This window comes from Ascidia mentula, chromosome 1 (genome assembly GCF_947561715.1).
Source record: "Ascidia mentula chromosome 1, kaAscMent1.1, whole genome shotgun sequence".
In the NCBI taxonomy this organism is placed as follows: Eukaryota; Metazoa; Chordata; class Ascidiacea; order Phlebobranchia; family Ascidiidae; genus Ascidia; species Ascidia mentula.
Window position 1 is genome coordinate 21,443,752 of NC_138566.1, and position 20,788 is coordinate 21,464,539.

Sequence of the window (20,788 nt, forward strand, 5' to 3'; positions counted from 1 at the left end):
TTCTCACTTCTGCAATGTGAATAATAAAGGCGAGAGCGTGTGTTCGTGTCCAGGCGGTTTGAAACTCATGAAAGATATGAAGACATGTTCTGGTACGATTAAACATGGACCTTTTTCTTAATTGTTTTTGTTGCCTTTTATTTTACATACAACCTCGATACTTTCAAAATGGTTTCAAAAAATAAAATATTTGTTTTGCTCATAGGGGATTTCCGCGAAGACGTCGAACTTCTGCCCATTGTCTTTTTACTGATTTTTGTCAGCACATTTCTGATGGGTGTCTTGTACATCATGAACCGTCAAACAGCCCAATACCACTTGTTGAGAAATGCCGAAGGGAAATAAACAAAATACTGCTTTTATATGACTTACTTTCACCTGTAAATGTATGTATTATATCACGGGTCTGTTGTTTTGTGCAATTCAAAAGTAAATAAACAACACGTTGTTTGTGTACGTCAGCGATGACACGCCAGTGCCTTTGTAATTCAACCGTTTTTAGCATAGTTGCAGTATAGTAAGATAATTGAAACACGGTTAAATATGATGCACATGTTTCACTTGTCAGACGAAATTATGTCGCTCCTGGTTACCGTACATATTTACACGTAGAATACCACAAAATATGACATCCCAATATTTTTTATTGAAAGCAAGAAGCGCGGTTTGTGATAAAGCGGGCGTTCAAGAGGCGTTCGATATCCACTGGATGGCGTCGGCGAGTAGAGGCATCTTGGTGTGTTCGCAGATATTGCGGAAAACCTGTATGGTTTTTCTCAGACTCGTCGGTTGCAGAGATAAAGCAAAGGAACCTAAAAAACAGCAGGATCGGTTGCAATTTCGGTTAATCTTGGGGTAAATATTAGTTAAGTGTTAATAAAGGCCACAATTGGATAACGCCATTGATTCTGAAATGTTTTGGTGGTTTCACTCCAATGGACCAAGTAATAGGATATTTAAAAACAACAAAACATGGCGCAACCCTAAAGTCGTTTACCTGCACATTCGCAATGTTTGGTCAAATTCGCCTGTTTCACCGAATGACATTTGGAACACGCGACGTCTTGCAGGTTGAAGGTCATCACTTTGCGCTGTAGGTCGTCCATGAGCCGCTGTTCAATGTAGTTCGTGTCGTATGGGGATCCGCAAGCAACGCATGACCAGGCACTGAAACAGTGAGATAAATGCTTTTGGCCGTATTAGCTCTGTGAGATTAAGATTTACAAGATAGCTGCTGGCTAGATAAATGAATAAATTCAGTTATTCTCAGTTCAATGTAGGCCACTGTTTCGCTGCCGTTGAAAAGCTTCGGGTGAGCTTTAAAAGAATGCCTTTGCATGCTAAAAAGCTGCTTTTGGCCAAAAATAAGGATATAATATGCATCATATCAGATCCAGATGTCAGATCCTTTTCTGGACCTTGTTTGGTCATAAACACCAATTCTTCTTCATACATTTAACAACAAGTTTAAAATATTCACTAGGAATACCGGCTCACCTGTCATCCACAGTCGAAATCGGATCCCGGCATAGGTCGAGATCCCTGCATAACCCGCACGATTCGCAAGCGACTTGGCCGACGACGTAGGAAGCGCAAGGGTCGTTCCATTCGGCCGAAGGTGAAAACTCACCGACACCGATCAACCGCAGGAGATTCCGACGAAGCTTCTCCACCTTTTCAAAGAATTCGTGTTCCGAATTTACTTTCATGGGTGATTTTATTTCGTCGAGATCGACTTGAATGTTATCTCGACTATCTCATTAGCTTGAATACGCTATGGTTGTTTGGTATTTTATTCTTCGATCTAGCTTGGTGCCCAACTTAAAAACTTCAACCAAAATAATTGATTAAACCATTGGCCACCGGTTAAAGCAAATAGGCGTTTCGCGTATGCATTGAAAATAGTGAATTGTTGAATGCGACAATTTACTTGCTGCCTTTTAGGTGACAACATTTTCGACAATGTACGCTCTACGCCTGATATACAGTCAACATGATACAAAACGTACAAGGAAGGTATGGTTCACCTGTATATTTACGTGCTGGTCGATGGAAAGAATCTTGCAAACCGCTTTTACAAACTCCAGGGTCGGGTTGTCGAGGTGGAGATGTGATCCTGGAAGACGGGGAAAGAGCTGGTGGAGGACGGAGCGGTCGCTTGGGAGCTGTTTCACCATTCGTTGGGCAAGGCTGTGAAGGGACAAATTAAGAGGAACCCCGACCCCAGTGTCACCAATACATTAGCTTCCAAAAGAAGTTTAAATGTAAAGCACCAATATTAAAACATGCAAAAGAATGGATTTTAAGACATCATGGTGCTGCAAAGGAAGAGGTGAAAACAAAAGAAGTCCGTTTTTCTTCTCATTTTTACCGCTCATTTTTACCAGAGTTGACGCACAAGTTTACAAGAGGTCGTATCGGGTGTAAGTTCTTTACTAACTTTAATTTTTCCTCTACAGTTTTTGCACCTGAGCATTTGGTCGGAGAGGTCTCCAGACACCAGATCCTGTGAGAAGGTCACAATGTGAGGAGTGATGCTGGGATCACTAGGAACAACCAGCTTCATGCGTTCCTCCTTGCTCAACTCGGACGTGGAGGTGTTAAGTTGCGTCTGCGTGTGTCCCCTCTTCACCACTGGAGTGTGCCCTGGAGCCATCATGCTGCGTTCTTTCTTCGCCTCCGAGTGGATGAGCGATAAGTAACCTTTATAATATTTGTTGTTTTTGAGCAGTGTTTCAAACTTTTGTTTTCCGAACACCCCTGCGGAGTTCGGTGATTTAAAAAAGGCCTAACAATCGATAAAAAATTATTACCAATTTATTTTGCGTATTTATCAGGGCAATGCGAGTGAGAGGGAAGAAACTAACCCCAGTTGCTCATATTACATTTCAGTCAAAAGGAAAATTTTAATTCAACCTGATAACAGACTACCTGCAGCAATAAATGCTAAATTCTGTGTTGAACAGCCAGTCTCTACAAACAGTTACCTGCTACTATCATTTCGAAACTGGCTTGGATCTTGGCCTCCACCGGCAGAAACCTTCCCAGTATAAAATTCATTTCCACCACGTCCGATGAGCCCTGAGATCTTCCCTCCGAATACCCAGCATCCAGAGGTTCTTCCCCATCATCCATTTTCTCGTCCTTCCCCTCATCTTCTGTTGAGTAAAACCAAGCAACCGTTTTAAGACACAAAAAAACATTCCACTAAATTTTAAATACTCTTGCATTCAACGAGGACTGGTAAGCTGTCGGATTCGATGGTAAAGATTAGGGCCTTTGAGGACTTAAAGGTATTACAAATAGGCATACATAAAATCCGCTACTACATGTAACGAAACCGTGCATAACAGCAACAGCTACACAAGGTGCGAACCTTCTCCGCCGTTGAGCACTGAAGTTTCAACCTTGATTCCACCAAAATTTGATGAATCTAACCACAAGAGGTGGGACCAACACTATGGTAAAAGCAATACATAATTGATTAGTTTGAAGTCACACACTGTAATAATACTTCAGTACCGATAGTTATGCACCAACTTCAACGTGGTGACGAATAACATACTTTTACAAAATACCGAATATTTTATAAAAAAGACAACCCCATGCCAAATAATACCAAAAATTCTATCTTTTATACGTGGGACAACCACTAAAAATATAATGTTATAAAAAGACAATAACCCCATGCCAAACAGCACAAGAAGGCTATATCTTTACTGTAACCATTTCAATAAAGGAGCAGCCTGTTAAAAACGAGAAATGCTGCACTCACTTGATTCGCCGAAAGAACGAGTGAATGAAATAGATCTTTTCCAAGTATTGAATTATTCACGTATTCCACGTAAGCGATCGCGTCATCCACCCCGCGTTTTCGCGTCGAGACTATGATGCGGGAGAAATCGGCGTATACCACTTTGGAACCGAGACGTTTGAACTCGGCGATGAGTTGCAGAAAGAGCTTCTTCATCATAACTTGTAAAGTACGGAACAAAGCGGGATCGTAGTAAAGTGAGGAGCGGTTTCCCAACCAGCGGTAAAAATTCTGCAGTTGGCTGTCGGCGAGGTGGTTTCGATAGAGAGAAACGTCCCGAAGCCAGCCTTGCACCATAGACTTGAGAATCCTGTGAAAGGGAGAAATATTTTCTATGCAGTTCAATTAACTCGGTTTGATGGATTTTCGCATCATAGTTTTGCACTTTTGGATTGGAATGGAAATCATCGGCGGATAAAAACGCTTGTTTTGCTGGATTTAGGGAATATATCATATAGGCAGTTTCGGATTCGTTTATGCAATTTTGAAGGGCGAAAATAAGATATTTTATGCGTTTATTAGCAAAGCAAACATTTTGAATACAATTGCATCAATAAAGTGAAACAAACTCTTCCAGAAAGCAGTATATTCGCGTATGGTCTGTCAAATACTCTAATAAATGTATGGGAGCCTTTGGGGGGTTTACGATTAACCTGTAATTGGTTTTACCTGAAAGCATTGGAACAAAGAGCTGTGTCGTCGTAACTCGACAAACCACTCACTGCCGAATGACCGCCGCTCATTAGCTCCTCCAGCGACGACTGCTGTATGACGTCAAAACTCACCCCGCTGCTCGCAGCCCCTGTAATGTCACAAACAAAACAGTTAAAACACAATATCAAACGTTAACGACAATTTTTGAATAAATTTTCCGAGAATGTTAGATTTTTTCAACAATCTATTTTCTTTAATTTTTCAATGTTAGTTTTGGTGTCGTTTACACAACGCTGCACATGATGACGTCACCTTCCATATCGTTGACGTGGTGGGATTGTACGATGGTGTTGATTGCCAACGAGGAGAGATCAATCTGAACGCACACGCTCTGATACAAACCAGGGTTGTTGAGATCAATCGACGACCTCTCGCAATCGTCGGTACCTGAACGAGTGAGCACAGAAATTGAAGAGAGGCGACGTTTTTTAGATTTTGCGAAGGTTTTGGTCACTTACCGAGTCTGCTGTCGTCTGCCTCTCTACCTCCGAGGTCTGGCCTGTCAGTGGGAGAACACCACAACAAATGGTTGTGTCGCTGCAGATGCCTGCATGGAGATTGTTGTAAAGTTTTGATCAAGGTGTAGTTGCATCGTTGTTATTAATTTTATTGTGGCTTTCTGAGTTTTAGTTACTAATATGCTGCATTATTATTAACCAAATCGAAGATGCGCATAAAATGGATGATGTACATCCGTAATATTCGGCGTAAGATTTGTTGTAAGAACGCATTATAATAAAACCATAAAACTGGATTTCAGAAAGGTCAATGGTAAAGATATGGGTCTAACAGCGACAAAAGAATACATTCGGGGATAACTGCGTTGGTTTTTTCCTTGTCCATGCGTAACACGGAACGTAATTTTTCGTATACAGCAACAACGAACCTGGTAAAGAAAAGGTCGGCGCCGTAGAGACTCGGATCCTTCGGCAGGTTTCCTACGGGGATGTGGAAATAGCGACTGTATTCCAGGAGCTGTGGAACCACCAACTCCGAGTTAAGGAAATGTTGAACCATCTCCAGACCCGCATCCTAAAAACAAGCTATAATGGTGACACCGAACACTTTAAAGCAGTGGTTTGAGTCGGTTTGTGGCTATGAGTTTACAAAGTATGACGTCTCATCGTTCGGGGTCACCAAAAATGGTTATTTCGGTATCGTTAACGTGCCGTTTTTGGTCCACTTTTAGTTTCATTAATTCATGTAATGAAAAGTTCAGTTTCAATGATACTTGAAAAACAATGTAAAAATTTTTCCAGACACTAACGTCCGCACATAAACTTTTAACAATTAACATTGGGTCACGACATTAACACAGGAACATCGAGCTCTTACCCTTTGCCAGTTCAGCTCGTCAACGAACGACGACATGTGCTTGCTGTAAATCGACACGATTGGCATTTCCCCAGCTATCGGAAGGTTGCTTCTAAGCTCTGCTACTGCTAGTGTTGATTGGTGGGCGATCAAAGTAGGACCTCGGCGCTCGTCCTTGTATGCGGTGAGATATCTCTGCAATGGTCACGTGCTTAGCTGATTTTTGGCCACGAGTTGGGTTTTAGGAAATCATAAATGCCTCTGCTATAGTATAAAATTTCGGTGCTTGTGTTTTGGTTAGTTGTTTTATTATAGTTAAATTTGAACGTAATATATTTTCGAATGATCCTGTGCTTATAGGTTAATTGTAATTTGGTGATGTTACGCGCTTAAGGCCATATGTTTCAGTTCGTAAGAAAGAAGTGTTAAAACCAAAAACTTTTAAGCATACACAAAGAGAAACTGAGTCTAATGAACTAAGAAAGTTTTTGTGAGTGGTCGCGTACCTGTAGGTTTCGATACATTTGCTTCAGGTCGGTCTCCACGCGCACCTCGAATGCGTAATCGGCAGCGGGGAGATCCCCTTCGTTGACGCCCTCCTCGCCAAGGCATTTATCCCTTTCAGCTCTGATGAACATAACCGCAATATACATGCCATTGATAACAACAACATACAAAATGTGTATGGGAACTTTAACCAGGTAAAATGAACGGATCGAGTATTTTTTAATTCGCATTAGGGTTTACAGAAACGTAGTTCCGTCGATTTGCCAATGTACCACGCCCAGTAGTAAACTCACTTGTACAGATTGGCGAGGTTAGGCATGCGGTTTGCTCTCACTCTGTCCACCACGTAAACCATGCATTTTTTCGATGGAGTCACGAATACTCCGAGGATGTGTTTATTCCCTGAAATGAGTAAAATAATAACACTGTAAGCCTGTGTAACTAATATATTGCACTTGGTTAGTTAGGCGACACCGACACGATATCGCTTAAGCAAAATATTTAAGTTGGTGTAAGGGATATGAAGCTTTTACACTTGTGTAATTCGTGAGTGGGACAGTGAGTGAGAACTACATAAACATTTCCGTAAATGTGGCGTAATAACATCAAGAAGCATTTAAAAATAGAAAGCACTTGTCGATAGTCAGCTGAATAAAGCAGCAAAGCCGCCGATTCGCGGAAAGTCTTACCCGTGTGGTGGTGGTAAAGATAGATATGACGCATTTTTTCAACATCGAGATATGGGTGATCGGCAACTGATTGGAACTCGAGCTGATCGAGATCAAACGTGTCCGTGTCTGTTCCGGCCAACAGCCTGCTCGCCTGGATAATGTTTGATTAAACAGACCATCAGAACAACTAAACATTTGTTGTAGGCATGCACTGCAGTATTCTCTGAGCTTACTCGATATTAGACCGAGAGCAGATTGATCTTAAATATATTCAACATGTGATTGTTTGTTTTCCAAATATTGCATATTTTTATTCATTAATCCTTGCGCCCCCAGTGGTAGCACGTATGTTTTTAGTACTTCTACGTGGCAGAAATGGGTGGATGTGGCATGGCGACGTAACAGTTTACCTTTTGTAACGCTCTATTACAAAAAAGTTTGCTCTCAAGAGTGCTCTAAGGTAAATCGCAAGGGTATTTCGCCGAATGCGAAATAAAAGAATTAAGTTCTCACTCATGATTATTGTGGTCATCGAAGACAGAATGTATATAGAGCTAATGGCGTTTTAAGACAATTCAGTCCGAAAATCAATGAAACTACCTTTCTTTTGACGCTCCACACGCATCCGAGATCAACCACCAAGCGGAGACAGAGCGGCACCTGTAGTTCGTAAACAGCGACCACGTCCGGATGCGAAAGCTCAGTTCGGATTTCCGGTAGGTGACGCTGGTACTCGGCCTCGGGGATTTGGTATTCATACAGGTTTAACACCTGGGCAGACCTGTGCAAAATTTTTTGTAAAAGAAGCATGCGATGAAGGTATAACTTTTCTGTATTAATGTCCCACAAAACGTCTTGTCTTTCAATTGTTTTTATAAAGGCCATTGGTTTCCAAATTGTGGACCATAGTCCAGATATAAGCCTCGAAGACTTTTAAAGGGCACAGAGCAAGTTAAACAGTTTAATAATATAATTGCTTTGCTTTTTAGGCATTTTTAGGCTTCTTGAGTCGGTTATTTAAACCTCTTGCATACAAAGGCAGCTTTTTTCTGCAGTTTACCAGAGAAGCCAAATAAAATCACTACTTGCATTGGTATGACTGACTCTGGTGGTGGGCCACAAGCCGTAATTAAAACAATATATGGGCCACAGATCAAAACAGTTTGGGACCACTGGATTAGCCAGTGTATTCGACCGGAGCTATGCTATAAGTTCGCTATATAGAGGCGATCAACGAAGGTGTAATTACCTTGGAAGCAGACGATTAACTTTCCTCCACGCTACGCTCCCCCCGTTCGGGTTTTCCTTTGCCTTACGCTGGTTCACGTAAAAAATCCGCGGCACGTTCACCTGAGGAACAGCATGCAGTGATAGGATTATATTTACTGTTCCAGTAAAAAATACTGCTGAAAAATTGTTAACATCCTTCATTCATAAGGTGTTTTCTCTAACGTTGGCTTCTTTTAGTACATTCTTAAATTTAATCAAAGGATTTGAAAAACTGTTGTAAGCTGATGTGCTTTAAATTTACATTGTTGCAATACACCCATGTAATACGTTCCTATCTAAGTGCGTGGCGCTCAGAAACTTGCTTTGTCACATAGATGTAAATTTAAAACTTAATGCAATCTCGATGTCTTTGCAGGAAAGGTGTATAATACATACACGCATATTATGTGTTCCTACCTTAAGGGTGTGAAGCTCAGATCCGATGAGCGCAAACACGCGAAACAATCCCGGTTCGTCAGTTTCGACAACTTGAACAACCTCCCAGGGCGAGTTGAACACAGCGTGCGCCCTCTGCCTCAAGAAACCTCCAAGACCTGGGAGAAAGGTCGCTTATTTTCCACTTTTTTATCTAAACTTCATCCGTGCGGCAAAAAAAATTAACATAAATTGCAGCGAAAATACTACTTGTTATATTTGGGATTGGTCAAAAATGTTTGCGGACAGAAGCGTAGGTTAGTTGGTTTTCGTTACCATGCCAGTGTTTCTTTACCAATATATATTTCTATGGGTGCGTGAATGCTGATCACTCAAGATGGTGAATACTGTATCACATTGTTTTCAGGCGGGGTGCGACAACTGGTTGGTGTCTGTACACAAACGGGTGCCAACAACGAAGGAGGTATTGAATCACTTTGCGGATCGACATACACTTTTGTCACTTTTAAGACTGTTTGCACCGATTTAAAAAATCGTTAGATGTGTGAAAAATTCTCGAACATTGTTTTTTGTGTAATTCCAAAGGAACCACGCGTGTGCTTACCAGTGGTAGCAGGCATTCGCGGTAAAGGGGCGTGGCCCTCTACCAGGGAGGCGTTGCCCTCTCGCCTCGCCCTGCGCTGTCGTCGCTGGATGTCCCACTTGCGCTTGTGGAAGTCGATCCACTCCTGGCGTTCGGCGCGGGAACCGCGAAAGAGCGAGGAGGGTGCAGGGGGATTTCCCAAAGTCTCCTGCCAAGTTTGGTTCAACTCCTTGTCCTGCGAAAAAACAAATGATATGTATTATCTTTCACTGATGTGCGACTTGGTATGCATTAGCTTTTACAAAAGCAACCAACAATAAAAATGACTATGTCTGTGAAGAACTGTTGACACAAAATGTACAAGTGAAATAGTGAATGTGGTTGCTTTCCTTTTACTCACAACTTTTACCTGCGTTGATTCCACCTTCCTCCTCTTTGCCACAGTCACGGTCGTTTGTTTCGGATGAGCGGTTACGTTACCGGGTACTATGTTTTCTATGTCGGCAATCTCGTCTGCAAAATAAATGAGTTCGAATGGCGATAATAAAATATGTAATAATAATGACGTGAAAGTAAAAGTTATGGTAAATATGAAAAAAAAACTAATCCCAGATATTCAATTCAACAGCATTTAATTGCAGAAAGCGATGTTTACACAAATTTAACCTTGGTCCTCGCTGCTGTCTGGTCTCGTCCGCTTTTTCGGAGCCGCTTTAAACATGTCGGTAATGCGTTTTTGTTTGAAAACGTCGTTCTTCTCCGCGAGGCGTTTGTGCAACCAGTCAGGATGCTTGACTCGCGGTACGGGATTTGTGACGCCCTGAACAACATGATTTAAAACGTGGAAAATAGTTTGAGATATTCATTGATATTTAACCGCATGTACAGCTTCAGAAACTGTACGGAATCAGATTTTTGAAGTAGTAGCAAAATTGCACATTGTTTAAGTTTTACTTATGAGGTGTAACAAACAAAAAAAAACTTTGTACAAATTTGACAATTTTTCTGACATTTAGCTTGCCCGAACACAAAAGCAAAAGAACGTAACATGATCCCAAACTTAATGGGTCAAATACAGACATACCTTTAAATTGACGCAAAATTAATAACATCTATTCACCTGCAAAGCTGCTGGAATTGTGATTATTTTCTGTATAGCGCTTCCCAAACGCTCGATGTAGTATTCCCAATCGAGAATGGCGCGAATATCGAAGTCAGTCATGTTCGATTGCTTCGTCCATTTGCGCAGGTAGTGGCGCTTAATGCTCGATTCGGCCTGTTGGACACACAAAATTGTTCGCTGGGGATGCTGGAATCCAATCGATTTCACGTGAAAACACACTATTGCGACATATTATGTCAAATTAGTCGCGGGTTGTGTTAGTGTTAATTTAATTTTTTTTTACCGAACCGAGATTTGAACCCAGGATATCCTGGCCACGAATTGCGATCAGGTTTTCTTCTTGGTATATGGGTCGGGCGCTTGTTGTGGTAATTTTAGCGCGTGCTTCCTTTTCCTTGCCACTCTCTCACGCCTCATATATATGTCACGCAATGTGCTCGCTATGCGATTAATCACGTATAAAAAACACATACGCCAAAACACATAATTTTTGTCAATTCAATTCATTTTATTTTCGTTTACGTCAGCGAATTTCCAGTACAACTTTCAGTTATCGTTTCGATGTAGACGTGTCGTGTGAGCTTTGAAAACTAACTTATATTTAAACTACACCAAAACTGTTTACGTTAAATGCAGGCTAGGTGAAATATTAAAAGCTTATCATGTTGTCTGCTTGGGTCCCACGTGACGTACTACTTGGATCGAGAATCCAACAAATGACAATTGTAATTCACACGTAATCAACTTCCATTACAAGAGGAAAAAAACAGGACAAATTTCATTTAATTTTAATTCACACGTAATAACTATTCAACATAATAAATCTTATCGTATGACGAAATTGCCACGAATTCAACGGTGCCTAAGGTTTTTTACGAGCTTTACGAAATCAGTTGTTCCGTGCATGTGTTTGCCATACCTGGAAGATAGCAAGCGGGATTGCTCTTTCAGTGACTGGAGCTCCTTCAGGCTTCTTGGATATAATGAATCGACACGAGAGACCTGCATCCTTCACCATCTGATCTCCCAAGAATTCAGCCAAGCTAAATATGTGGTAAATCACGGTGTGGCGTAATGGACGTTACAACCGTAACAAAAAAGTTGCGCTACCCGGTGAGTAAAATTAGTTGCTGGTTTCATTGCAATGGCTACAATAGTATCAAGTTCCGCGTTGGAAAAATTTAAACGTTGGTCCTCAGCTTTTACTTCGATGTCACGCTTAAAACCTTTTGTGTCAGGCAAATTACTCGATCAACATACATTCTGAGATATGGATTCAACACATAAACCCATGAACACAAACAAATGTTTAAGTTACCGCTTCGCAGTGCTGATGGAAGTCGATTTTTGCGCCCCGTAATCTTCCAGCTTTCGTGACATGGACCTGTTTTCACTGATCAAGGCAAATAACTCCGAATCCGGCATATTGGCCGCCTACAATAACCATTTCCACAAAAGTAAGGAAAATGCAAAAGTCCACATATAAAACCGATACTTACACAAAAACAAGTGGCTTTTTAAACTATACACCACTTACCAGATAAACATGAAAAACTTGATTTTACATTAAGGTTTTGGCAAGAAAGCACCCACGTGTTTTGTTATCCCTGCTATTGTTTTTGCCATGAGTTTAGACTTTGAACCTTTCAAATGTTACAGCAGCTTAAATATCACAGATACATTTTCAGCGTGACGCTACAGACATAGATGCTGTTGCTTGTCAAGAGATTCGTCCGCATACCTTGCTGTAAAGAACGTCCAGCCAATAATCGGCCACTTTGGCGACGAACTGATAAACTTCTTCCAATGTTATTCCTTTCACAAATGCATCGAACACCGAAGATTGGAAGATTTTGATCAGTTGGAGTTCTCCCCTTCGCTTTACTTCAAATCTAAACAATAGCACAACTATGTACAATATATACTGCGAGTTTATGTAAGGAATTATGTAAATAGCTAAAATAACAGTATTAAAGAAGACCAAGTTAGGGTCTTCAGAGTCCAACTTCCACAAAGAATTACGAATCAGTGTCATTATGTACGAAAGCACGAACCAAAGGAATGAGGAAAATTTTGCGTATTGCTAAATAGAACGCCTCGCAAAATGCTTTTTCCACAAGAGAAACAATATTGTGTCAAGTTTGTTTCCCTCATTGCCCTGTAACTGTGTCTAACTCTAATAGAACTATAGTTACCTACCCCTTAAGCTCAGCCAGCGACTCATCCAAATTGAAAACTGCGTATCTCTTTTTTAAGCTTTTTCCCTCTTCCTTCGCAGCTGGCAGAACCATAGCAAGGTAAGGGCCGTCAACCTCGAAAAAGATCGAATTCTCACTTCGTCGTTCGTACATCAGGTTGGACGGATCCACCAACTCTTCGTACTGTTCATTTGTAAACTCATCCTAAATGCAAGACGAAATATTTTGTTGCACGAGAAAATTGGTTGTTGTTCTGTAATTGTAAAAATCAACTGGCCTCTTGACATTACATTGGCTCAAACACTTGCCGGCGGTGTTGCAGCTAGTTTGCTGCCCAATGTGACTTCATAGTCACCACAAACTGAAAGTATTGTTTGAGTATTTATTCGGCAAAAAAAGTCACAAAAGCTGTACTGATGATACCTAATACGTCGAAACAGTAGCCCTGTCCGCAGCCCCCAGACCATTACCGGCTCTATACGAAAAAACTTACTTTCACCATGACGTTGAGCATAGCGCCAGGATAAGATATTGAGACTTTCGGCTTCTTGGGGTTGGTGGTCTTCACCACGTAATTTTCCGGAAAGCTGGAAGGCAGGGCGCACCATATACCGTCCGTATCAAGTTCAAGAGGCTTGCCTAAACAAAGACAGACGATATACATACAAAATGCTGGACTATTTTCTATACGAAAGTTGTGATAGAGATTGCATAGGCACCCACCGATCTTATCCACAAGTTTTCTTGCGTTTTGGATGATTTTTGCTCCGGTGTAACACACAATGCCAGCCATTTCCATCGAATACCAGCGAGCTCTGCGAAAGTAATTACGTCATTACACGGTTGCAAGCATCAAGTCAGGGCGTTTTAGGAGAGACCTCCTCTATATGTTTTACATATTTTCAGATTCAGTCACATTATGTTGCAGACCCGAACGTACCCCCCCAAAAAAAACAGCTGGCTTGTGTGCTAAGTATTACAACATGTAGGTACAGATTTAGAGTATATTAAACGTGCTTGCGGGTTTTCATTGTCAGTAGCGTTCGATTGGACAATTAAAATGAACTTCCTTGTGAAACAAAAACCAACGTATACCAACATCCAACGATATTAAAAGCACTTGGATAGGGAAGGAACATCAAGGGTGAGAATCACGGTTGTGTCGCAAAATAATTACAGGTCGACCAAGACCTCGCTGCCAGCTACACAACCATACCCACCCTCTTCTCATCACGTAACCATAGAAAGAGTTGAGAATGCATTTGTGGGCGAGTTGGAGCGAGTCGTACAACACTTCCATTCCTTTCGCTTTCTTAATCTCAGTGGCGTCGCCAGATTCCACAGCCTCCGATACTTCCTTCTTGGCTCGCTTCAGCGCGGCTTTGTACTTGTATCTGCAACATTAAGCGGAGAAATACGTAAAAATTTAATTATACGGCAATGACATTTCTGTAAAGTTTTTTTTATCTGTCTTTAAATTAAGAAGCTTGATATGAACAAAGAGTGGTGTTTATTTATATTTGTTTCATGACGCGCAATTTAACAAAAAAATAGGCAAAACTTTATTCGCTGCCATGACTGTTATTGAATAAATTCCCCTTTTACAGCCTAACGTAAGGCCAAATTCAGAGTATCCAAAACATGCAACGCGGTTTTAAAGTCGACCACCTTGCAGCACGATTTTTAGAAAAGGAAACTGTTTACAAACCTTCTGTCTCTGAAGTTTCGGACTGTGTCGACGTAAAAAGAATTCTCCCGCTGACAAATCGTCGTATATTTTTCCTCCAACCGTTTGATTTTAGTCTTTTTGTACGCACGGCGACAGTATTCCTGTCCAAAAAAATGGTTTTATTAATATCCTGCATTGACATCTTATGCGAATTTTAAAAAGACTGGCTTCTCGGGAAAAGCAGGAAAGTTGGTTTCCAAGGCTATGTTGGAATAAATTAATGTAAATTTGCTAACACTATGACTTTTTTTTAAGTTTGTCGAAATTGTCCAAAAAATATCCAATGTATTTGTACCTGGTATGAAAGCAGCGAAAACATTCCCAAACATCGCAAGAGCATTAGTTTAGAGACAAGAACATATCAAATCAAACCCTCAACCAAATAAACCTTACAAATTCAACAAACCTGCAACCTCTTCTTCTCCTGGTTAGCTTGGTCCTCCTTCGAAAGTTCGTGGAAGGAAAGGGGTTCAGAAGGATTTTCCGGATTCGGAAACCTCTCGTTTTCTAATTGTTGTTGGATACGGTGGAACTCGTTCCTCGAGGCTGGCATATATTCGCCACGCCACATCCAGGGCATTGAACGTTGACACGTGGCACCTAAAAGGCACAGTTTCAAACACGCGGACAATAAACTCTCCACAATCCACAAAAATACTGCCAAATTTTGTACAATTTATAATTGTTTGAATAAATGCTTCAGATTGATTTCAGCTAGTTTATTGTATATAATAGCGCGAATTCGAGGGCCAGATCAAGCTACACATAAAGAAAGGCTCTATCCTGGTGGTACAAATATAGAACAAATCAGTGCCAATGCAGCATTTACCGGGCTTGTTGAAGTCACAAGCCGCGCAAGTGGCTTCGTCCACAATAGCTGAAGGCTGTAGACGATTGGTTAGGATGATATTGGGGTACATGGCTCCCACGTCCAGATGGTATATGATGGGGTTTTCCATGCGAACTGGCTTGTCGCGCAAACCGCACAATTTCAGCTTTATGTCCTCGCAAACCTGAGAAAGAACGCGGGATTAACTTTGAACATAAAACGTGAATTTTAAAATTATAACAGTAAAAATAAAAATGAGTAAACAATGGTTTTACCCACGCGGAATATATAAATAACAAAAAGCCTTGCGGATGTTGCTTTTATCTATCAATACTTGAGGCCTGGTTTGTATCTACCAACATGCGAAGAAGCAACCCACAATTTTGTTTCTGCTCCTGCCAACTAATGGAAACTATTACAAGTTTTGACAAAAACTCTGTGTGTTGGTGTAAAAACGCTAGAATTCTACCAAAGCTTTGATAACTATCATGAAAGTAACAACATTACACCCGAATACCTCGCCCAGGTTTAAAGTCTCGTTCAACGGGATTTTTTCCTCGGTTTCGACACAGAACCTGATCGTCCGTTCCACTTCGTCATGTAAACGTTGAAAAGTTTCCGGATCCCCACGAAAACTGCACGGAATGTTGGAACGATAAACTCCTGTGAATAAATATTTGTATGAGAAGTAAATATGGGTTGTCCCTGCGGCGTGTATAGTGAGTTAGAAACATTTGGAAAAAGTATATTTCCATTTTTTCGAATAGAGAAAATGTCAAAATTGGCTACAGGAATCGGCCTGCGCACGTCAGTGACCGACGCAAAAGACATAAACTGAGGTTACAAATTGGCAAAATTAATATTTCTGTTGATAAATAAAGATCTTATACTGATGCATGGTGCTGATTGTTTTTTGCTCCTTTTGGAGTTCCAGGAATATAATATTCATATTTTCTATGTGGTATTATGACGTAACTTTCTGTTCCATTTAGGCGCGTCAAAATTAACAAATTGTGTTCAGTCCATTAAAGATTACACAATGTGAATGTGCCACGAAACTATGCGAAAAAGGGCCTTACCGCACTCTAGCGCCTCCACGTGGCCTCCGACGTAGGTTTCGGTGTCAAGGACGTGTCCGTCACTCGTAAGCTTGTTGAAAATTGTCTCCTGTTTGTTAGGGAAAACGATGTTGGCGTGAAAAGCCTGGACCATCAGCAGCGCTTCACACAGTGTTCCTGGGACACCGAGTATTGAATAAGGTTTGTTCGTATTTTGAGGTCAAAATTGACGGTAAAATGCCTCAATCTTTTTAACACAGCAAATGGCAACTTGTCCCAAAACTGCAATCTGTTGCTATATTTGCTGAAGTCACGAATACTAATGAATGTTTTTGCTTCTCAACAAAATGCAAAACTAAAATACATAAACAACATACGTATCAAATGTCGATTTTTATTGAACTGTAGTAATTTGAGGACAAAACTCAGTGGAGGTTATCGGTGGAAGTCCCGGATGCTGGTGTTTTAAACAGGCATAACGTTAAACTATAACCACAATATGTGAGAAAAATGGAAAGGTCGAGATTTAACTTCACACAGCATACCTGATCCTTTTCTCAACACGCTGTCAGGCTCCATAGGAATAATGGTGCACAGAGCGAATATGAACGGGTGGACGTACTTCATGTACATGTAATATGTGGCGACGGCATCCGACACAGAATAGTTAGCAAGGGTTTGCGGTTCTTCGCTCGCCAACCTACAGGAATGTTAAACAAAAACAACGGCTTATACACGAGCAAGAGAGCAGTTTAAAAAAACCAGCAAAGAAAATGAACCTTTTCGTTAATGTCATTTCATTTTATCAAGACGATATTCCCAACAAATGTTCGACAAAACTAAAAATCCTTGACAATCCTAAATTTAATTAATTTTTTAATGTAATTTCTTACTTCTCACGACCTAGCAGAACTTTTACGTTTAAGATTGTCATTGCACCTGCAGAGTTCCTCGGGGTCCAACTCCACGGGGTCGTATCTCAACTTGGCTTTTGCCGCCGCTTTAAGATTCTGGCTTCCCACGGGAAGGTAGGAGTCTCGTTTCACCCACCTGTGACAAAGATGCTTGTTACGTCATAAACACGACAAAAAACTTTAATTGGAATCATAGCTTGGGTATCTTGTTATTTCTTAGTTGTAAAGTCATGCTGATGAAATATTTGGATGCATTATAGAGAAATTACACAAATTCAATAGTTTGGTAACCTTTTAGGGCTTACATTTTTGTGATAAATGTACAATAACGTAATAATATATGGAGACCGAGTTAACAACATAAACATACACATCGGTAAGTTAATTCCATGCGCAATAATTCGCTCACTTGAAAGCGTCCATATGTGACGCCTGGCGACTCTTGTATTCGCCCTGGGAGTCTTTGCTAAACCCGATTTCCTGCATCATGTCTATGCCTAGCTTGGACGCGCGAGTCTCCACAAATGGCCAATCGAAAAAGTCGCCGTTGTAGGTGACGAATATGTGAGGTTTCACGTCAAGGATGTGGTCGAAGAAACGGTGCAAGGTGCTGAGCTGGAAACGTTAACGGTCAAAGCCAAAATGTGCGTTTTTCGGTGTTTTCTTTTGTTATCAGTGGGTTGCCCAGTAGTGGGCTAGATTCCGACAAAATTAACGAACCAATCTTATTAGTGAATTTGTATCAATAGAGGGGCACTGGGTATGAAGTGACCATGACGTTCTGCTACTTTGTTAATGCACTTGTACGCAAAAAATGTCTTTAAAACTGGAAATAATAAAAAAAACAATGTACCTCATCCGGTTCGTTAAAAATAATAAATCTTCCTTCGAACTCGGGTCTGGGCGTAAATTCAAAATCTTCAACATCCTCAGATACTATTTCCCTGCGAACGGCAATTAACCAGTTATGAGCACGCTATTTTAACTTGGAAACACTTCTGTCACGTGCCTGTTGCATATCAGAAACCCGTGTCCGTCAATCATGTATGAAATCATCATGATGTTATCAGTTTCAGCGTCAGGGAATTTTAACGGCAGTTTCGTGGTTTCTATGTCGTATGCCAAAACCACAGGGTCCTTAAACAAAACATCACAGTTTCCACCCCTTGTTATTACTACAGGGTAGTCGCAAATTGCTGTAACTTGTATTGAAAAATTTTTGACATCCTTATACAGGATATGAAAACATCAGAAATGCTCCAACGTTTTTAAACAATAGGTCGAAACAGTGGCCATCTGTCTGCAGCTCATACAAGTTATTAGGCAAGATTGATGACAAACAAAGTTGCCCCATACTATCATAATAAAAGTACAACTGTAACCAACAGTTTTAAAAAGGCTTGATATTTTTCATATAATTGATTACATGAAACAAACTGGTATGCTACTTATACCACAACAGGTGTTTCAAATACTACTGTGTTCATCATTGCATCTTGCATGGGTATATATTTATATACATTTTAACTTACCGGCCTCTCTAGCAGGTCCTCCCTCCGGGTAATAATGGGAGGAATGCCAGAACCCTTAAACTGAACAGTGTACCAAAGACCAACAAAAATCTTTAGATCAATAGACACTCGAACATGGTAAGGAACATCGTATTCTCGAATATCAATGATGCTGTCCATCTGATCTGTCACCTTTTTGTTGTTACTTCTGTCGTTGACAGTCCTGCCAGCCAATGCACTAAAACAAAATAAAAAATTTATGATATTTTGCAGAAGTATTAAATGTATTAAACACCAGTATTGGCAATATTTCGATTAAAGATTTTTTTGGAATATATTGTACTGCTGTTGTTGTCAAACATACTGTAATTTTAATTTTTTTTATTTACCTTCTGGAACAAAAGTTAACTTAGATTGTATTTAACCAATATTTTGTCTGTCATGCAAAGAGTTATGACAATATTTTAAGCCAATGGAGACACAGTTACAGGGACATGTAATTAGTCACAATTAAAACAAAAATTATTTTTAACTGTGAATGATAATTTTGCTCTTTGTATTAGGTAAAAATACTATCTTAATTCTCCTGAACCAACACATTTAGTACATAGGTTTACCTGGACAGCATAGATGTGTAAACCGAGCTTCCTTTGTCTCTTTCTTTGTTTTTCCTCACTGCACGGTTCACAGCTTGTTTGACACTCATCAAATCATCAACGTGGAAAAATAACAGCTTGAGGTATGTCTTCTTCAAACCCACCAAGTGGTTGTGCTATGAGAAAACAGAATTTTGTCAATCAAGCTTATTTTATGACTTAATGAATTAGTTTTGTCAAGTTATGCAAACATGGGTATAAAGTTTGGTCAGGTTGCATTACTCTAGTTGGAACTAATAATAGTGATTCTAGAAATGGAATGAGTTTTTAGAATAAAAAAGTGGTAAAAATTATAATTTTGCTTTAGAACAGAGTGGAAATGAGACAAAACTTTTACCAAATCCAAGTCCTCCTTTTTTACTACTTCCAAAGCAGCAATTTTGGAAAACTTTTTTCTTAAGTAAGCCATGACCTCTTTTTCAGCATCTTTTTCCACAGCCACATAGAAATATGGTTGAAAGGGCATAGAAACCTGCAAGGCAAATGCTATGCTTGGTCACACTTGTTAACAAACTAGACAACTCAAAATTACCTTAAATCTGCCTCCATCATCTTGCAAGAAATAGTAATCCACAGCACTGATCAATCTCTTGTCCTCATCCAGTATGTCAGCCTGTGTCATAAGCAAATTTTAAAACTACATAAAAAATCCTTCACCTTAACAAGGGAGTTTTCTTTTACTACATTATGAGGTTTAGAATAAAATTTCAAAAAATGTGCACAAAGGATTTATCTTACACCTAACACCTGATTGGAAAAAAACTGACTTTTCCAATTTTTATAATTTGCACAAAAACATTTAGCTAATCATGCATGCACGCATGAAAAAGTGTCAGTTAGTCCGTAAAACAGATGTTTGCTGACAAAAATTCTCCACCCAAATCACAAACTTTCCAAACTGAGGCTACCACAAACAGAAACAAATGTTCAAAAGGTTAAAAAATTTTACTTACTGAACATAAGTTTATGAGCCAGCCAAGTTTTTCACAAGGAAGCTTGAGCTTCTCGTATCCATATTTTTCGTCGAGAGCATCAGAAAGTTGTGCTCTCTCGAGTCTTCTTGCTCCACTTTCTGAATGTTGGTCACTATATCGAACAAAAACACACAAAGATTTTTTATAAAGTTCATTTGACACTTTCCATGTTATATTTTGCTTTGGCACAGATAAACACTTAAACACGAAATACCATAAAAAAATCAAAAAAACAGACAAAAAATGCAAGCACTTACTTTGCTTTGTTCAGTTTTCCTGAGTTCTGTAGAACCATGGTTTAAATCCTATGCCTTATCTTGAAACCTGGCTTAACATGCATCAATGCAGTAAATGGGAATTATTGTTTTCAGGAGTTTACTTTATCTACAATTTAGTAGTTACGGCGCAAATATCAAGAACAAAATTAAGAAGATTTCGCGCCAGATCTTGTAAAATTTTACGTATACCTAATAGTAACCAAGAAAAAATTAAAAAAAAATGAAATAAAAATTGACTTTGTAAACACGA

General features: G+C 40.0%; 1 protein-coding gene across 1 annotated transcript; it reads right to left on the reverse strand.

The window, feature by feature from the left end:
* Positions 1-670: 670 nt before the first annotated feature.
* On the reverse strand, positions 671-20,660 carry LOC145910619 (DNA polymerase epsilon catalytic subunit A-like). The gene is made up of 46 exons (XM_082997811.1): positions 20,518-20,660; positions 20,240-20,372; positions 19,819-19,899; positions 19,624-19,758; positions 19,248-19,402; positions 18,652-18,868; positions 18,129-18,256; positions 17,973-18,063; positions 17,529-17,734; positions 17,145-17,255; positions 16,751-16,905; positions 16,227-16,382; positions 15,665-15,810; positions 15,148-15,331; positions 14,725-14,918; positions 14,298-14,419; positions 13,810-13,983; positions 13,313-13,404; positions 13,083-13,228; positions 12,591-12,793; positions 12,133-12,283; positions 11,710-11,825; positions 11,311-11,434; positions 10,389-10,544; positions 9,935-10,088; positions 9,678-9,781; positions 9,290-9,503; positions 8,707-8,843; positions 8,270-8,370; positions 7,621-7,801; positions 7,039-7,171; positions 6,643-6,751; positions 6,349-6,469; positions 5,864-6,037; positions 5,415-5,560; positions 4,987-5,075; positions 4,781-4,915; positions 4,484-4,616; positions 3,776-4,124; positions 3,377-3,458; positions 2,988-3,158; positions 2,469-2,703; positions 2,028-2,190; positions 1,498-1,673; positions 998-1,167; positions 671-812 (listed from the first exon to the last, which is right to left on the reverse strand). Exons 1-46 carry the CDS (start codon positions 20,553-20,555, stop codon positions 685-687), a joined length of 6,819 nt encoding a protein of 2,272 aa, XP_082853937.1. The 5' UTR covers positions 20,556-20,660; the 3' UTR covers positions 671-684.
* Positions 20,661-20,788: the final 128 nt, after the last annotated feature.

Coding starts and splice junctions, on each gene's coding strand:
- LOC145910619 (XM_082997811.1), bottom strand. CDS start 20,555: ATGGTTCTACAGAACTCAGGAAAACTGAACAAAGCAAA. Junction 9,504..9,677: donor GGAAGGTGGAATCAACGCAG/GTAAAAGTTGTG, acceptor GTTTTTTCGCAG/GACAAGGAGTTGAACCAAAC. Junction 8,371..8,706: donor CTGAGCTTCACACCCTTAAG/GTAGGAACACAT, acceptor GCTGTTCCTCAG/GTGAACGTGCCGCGGATTTT.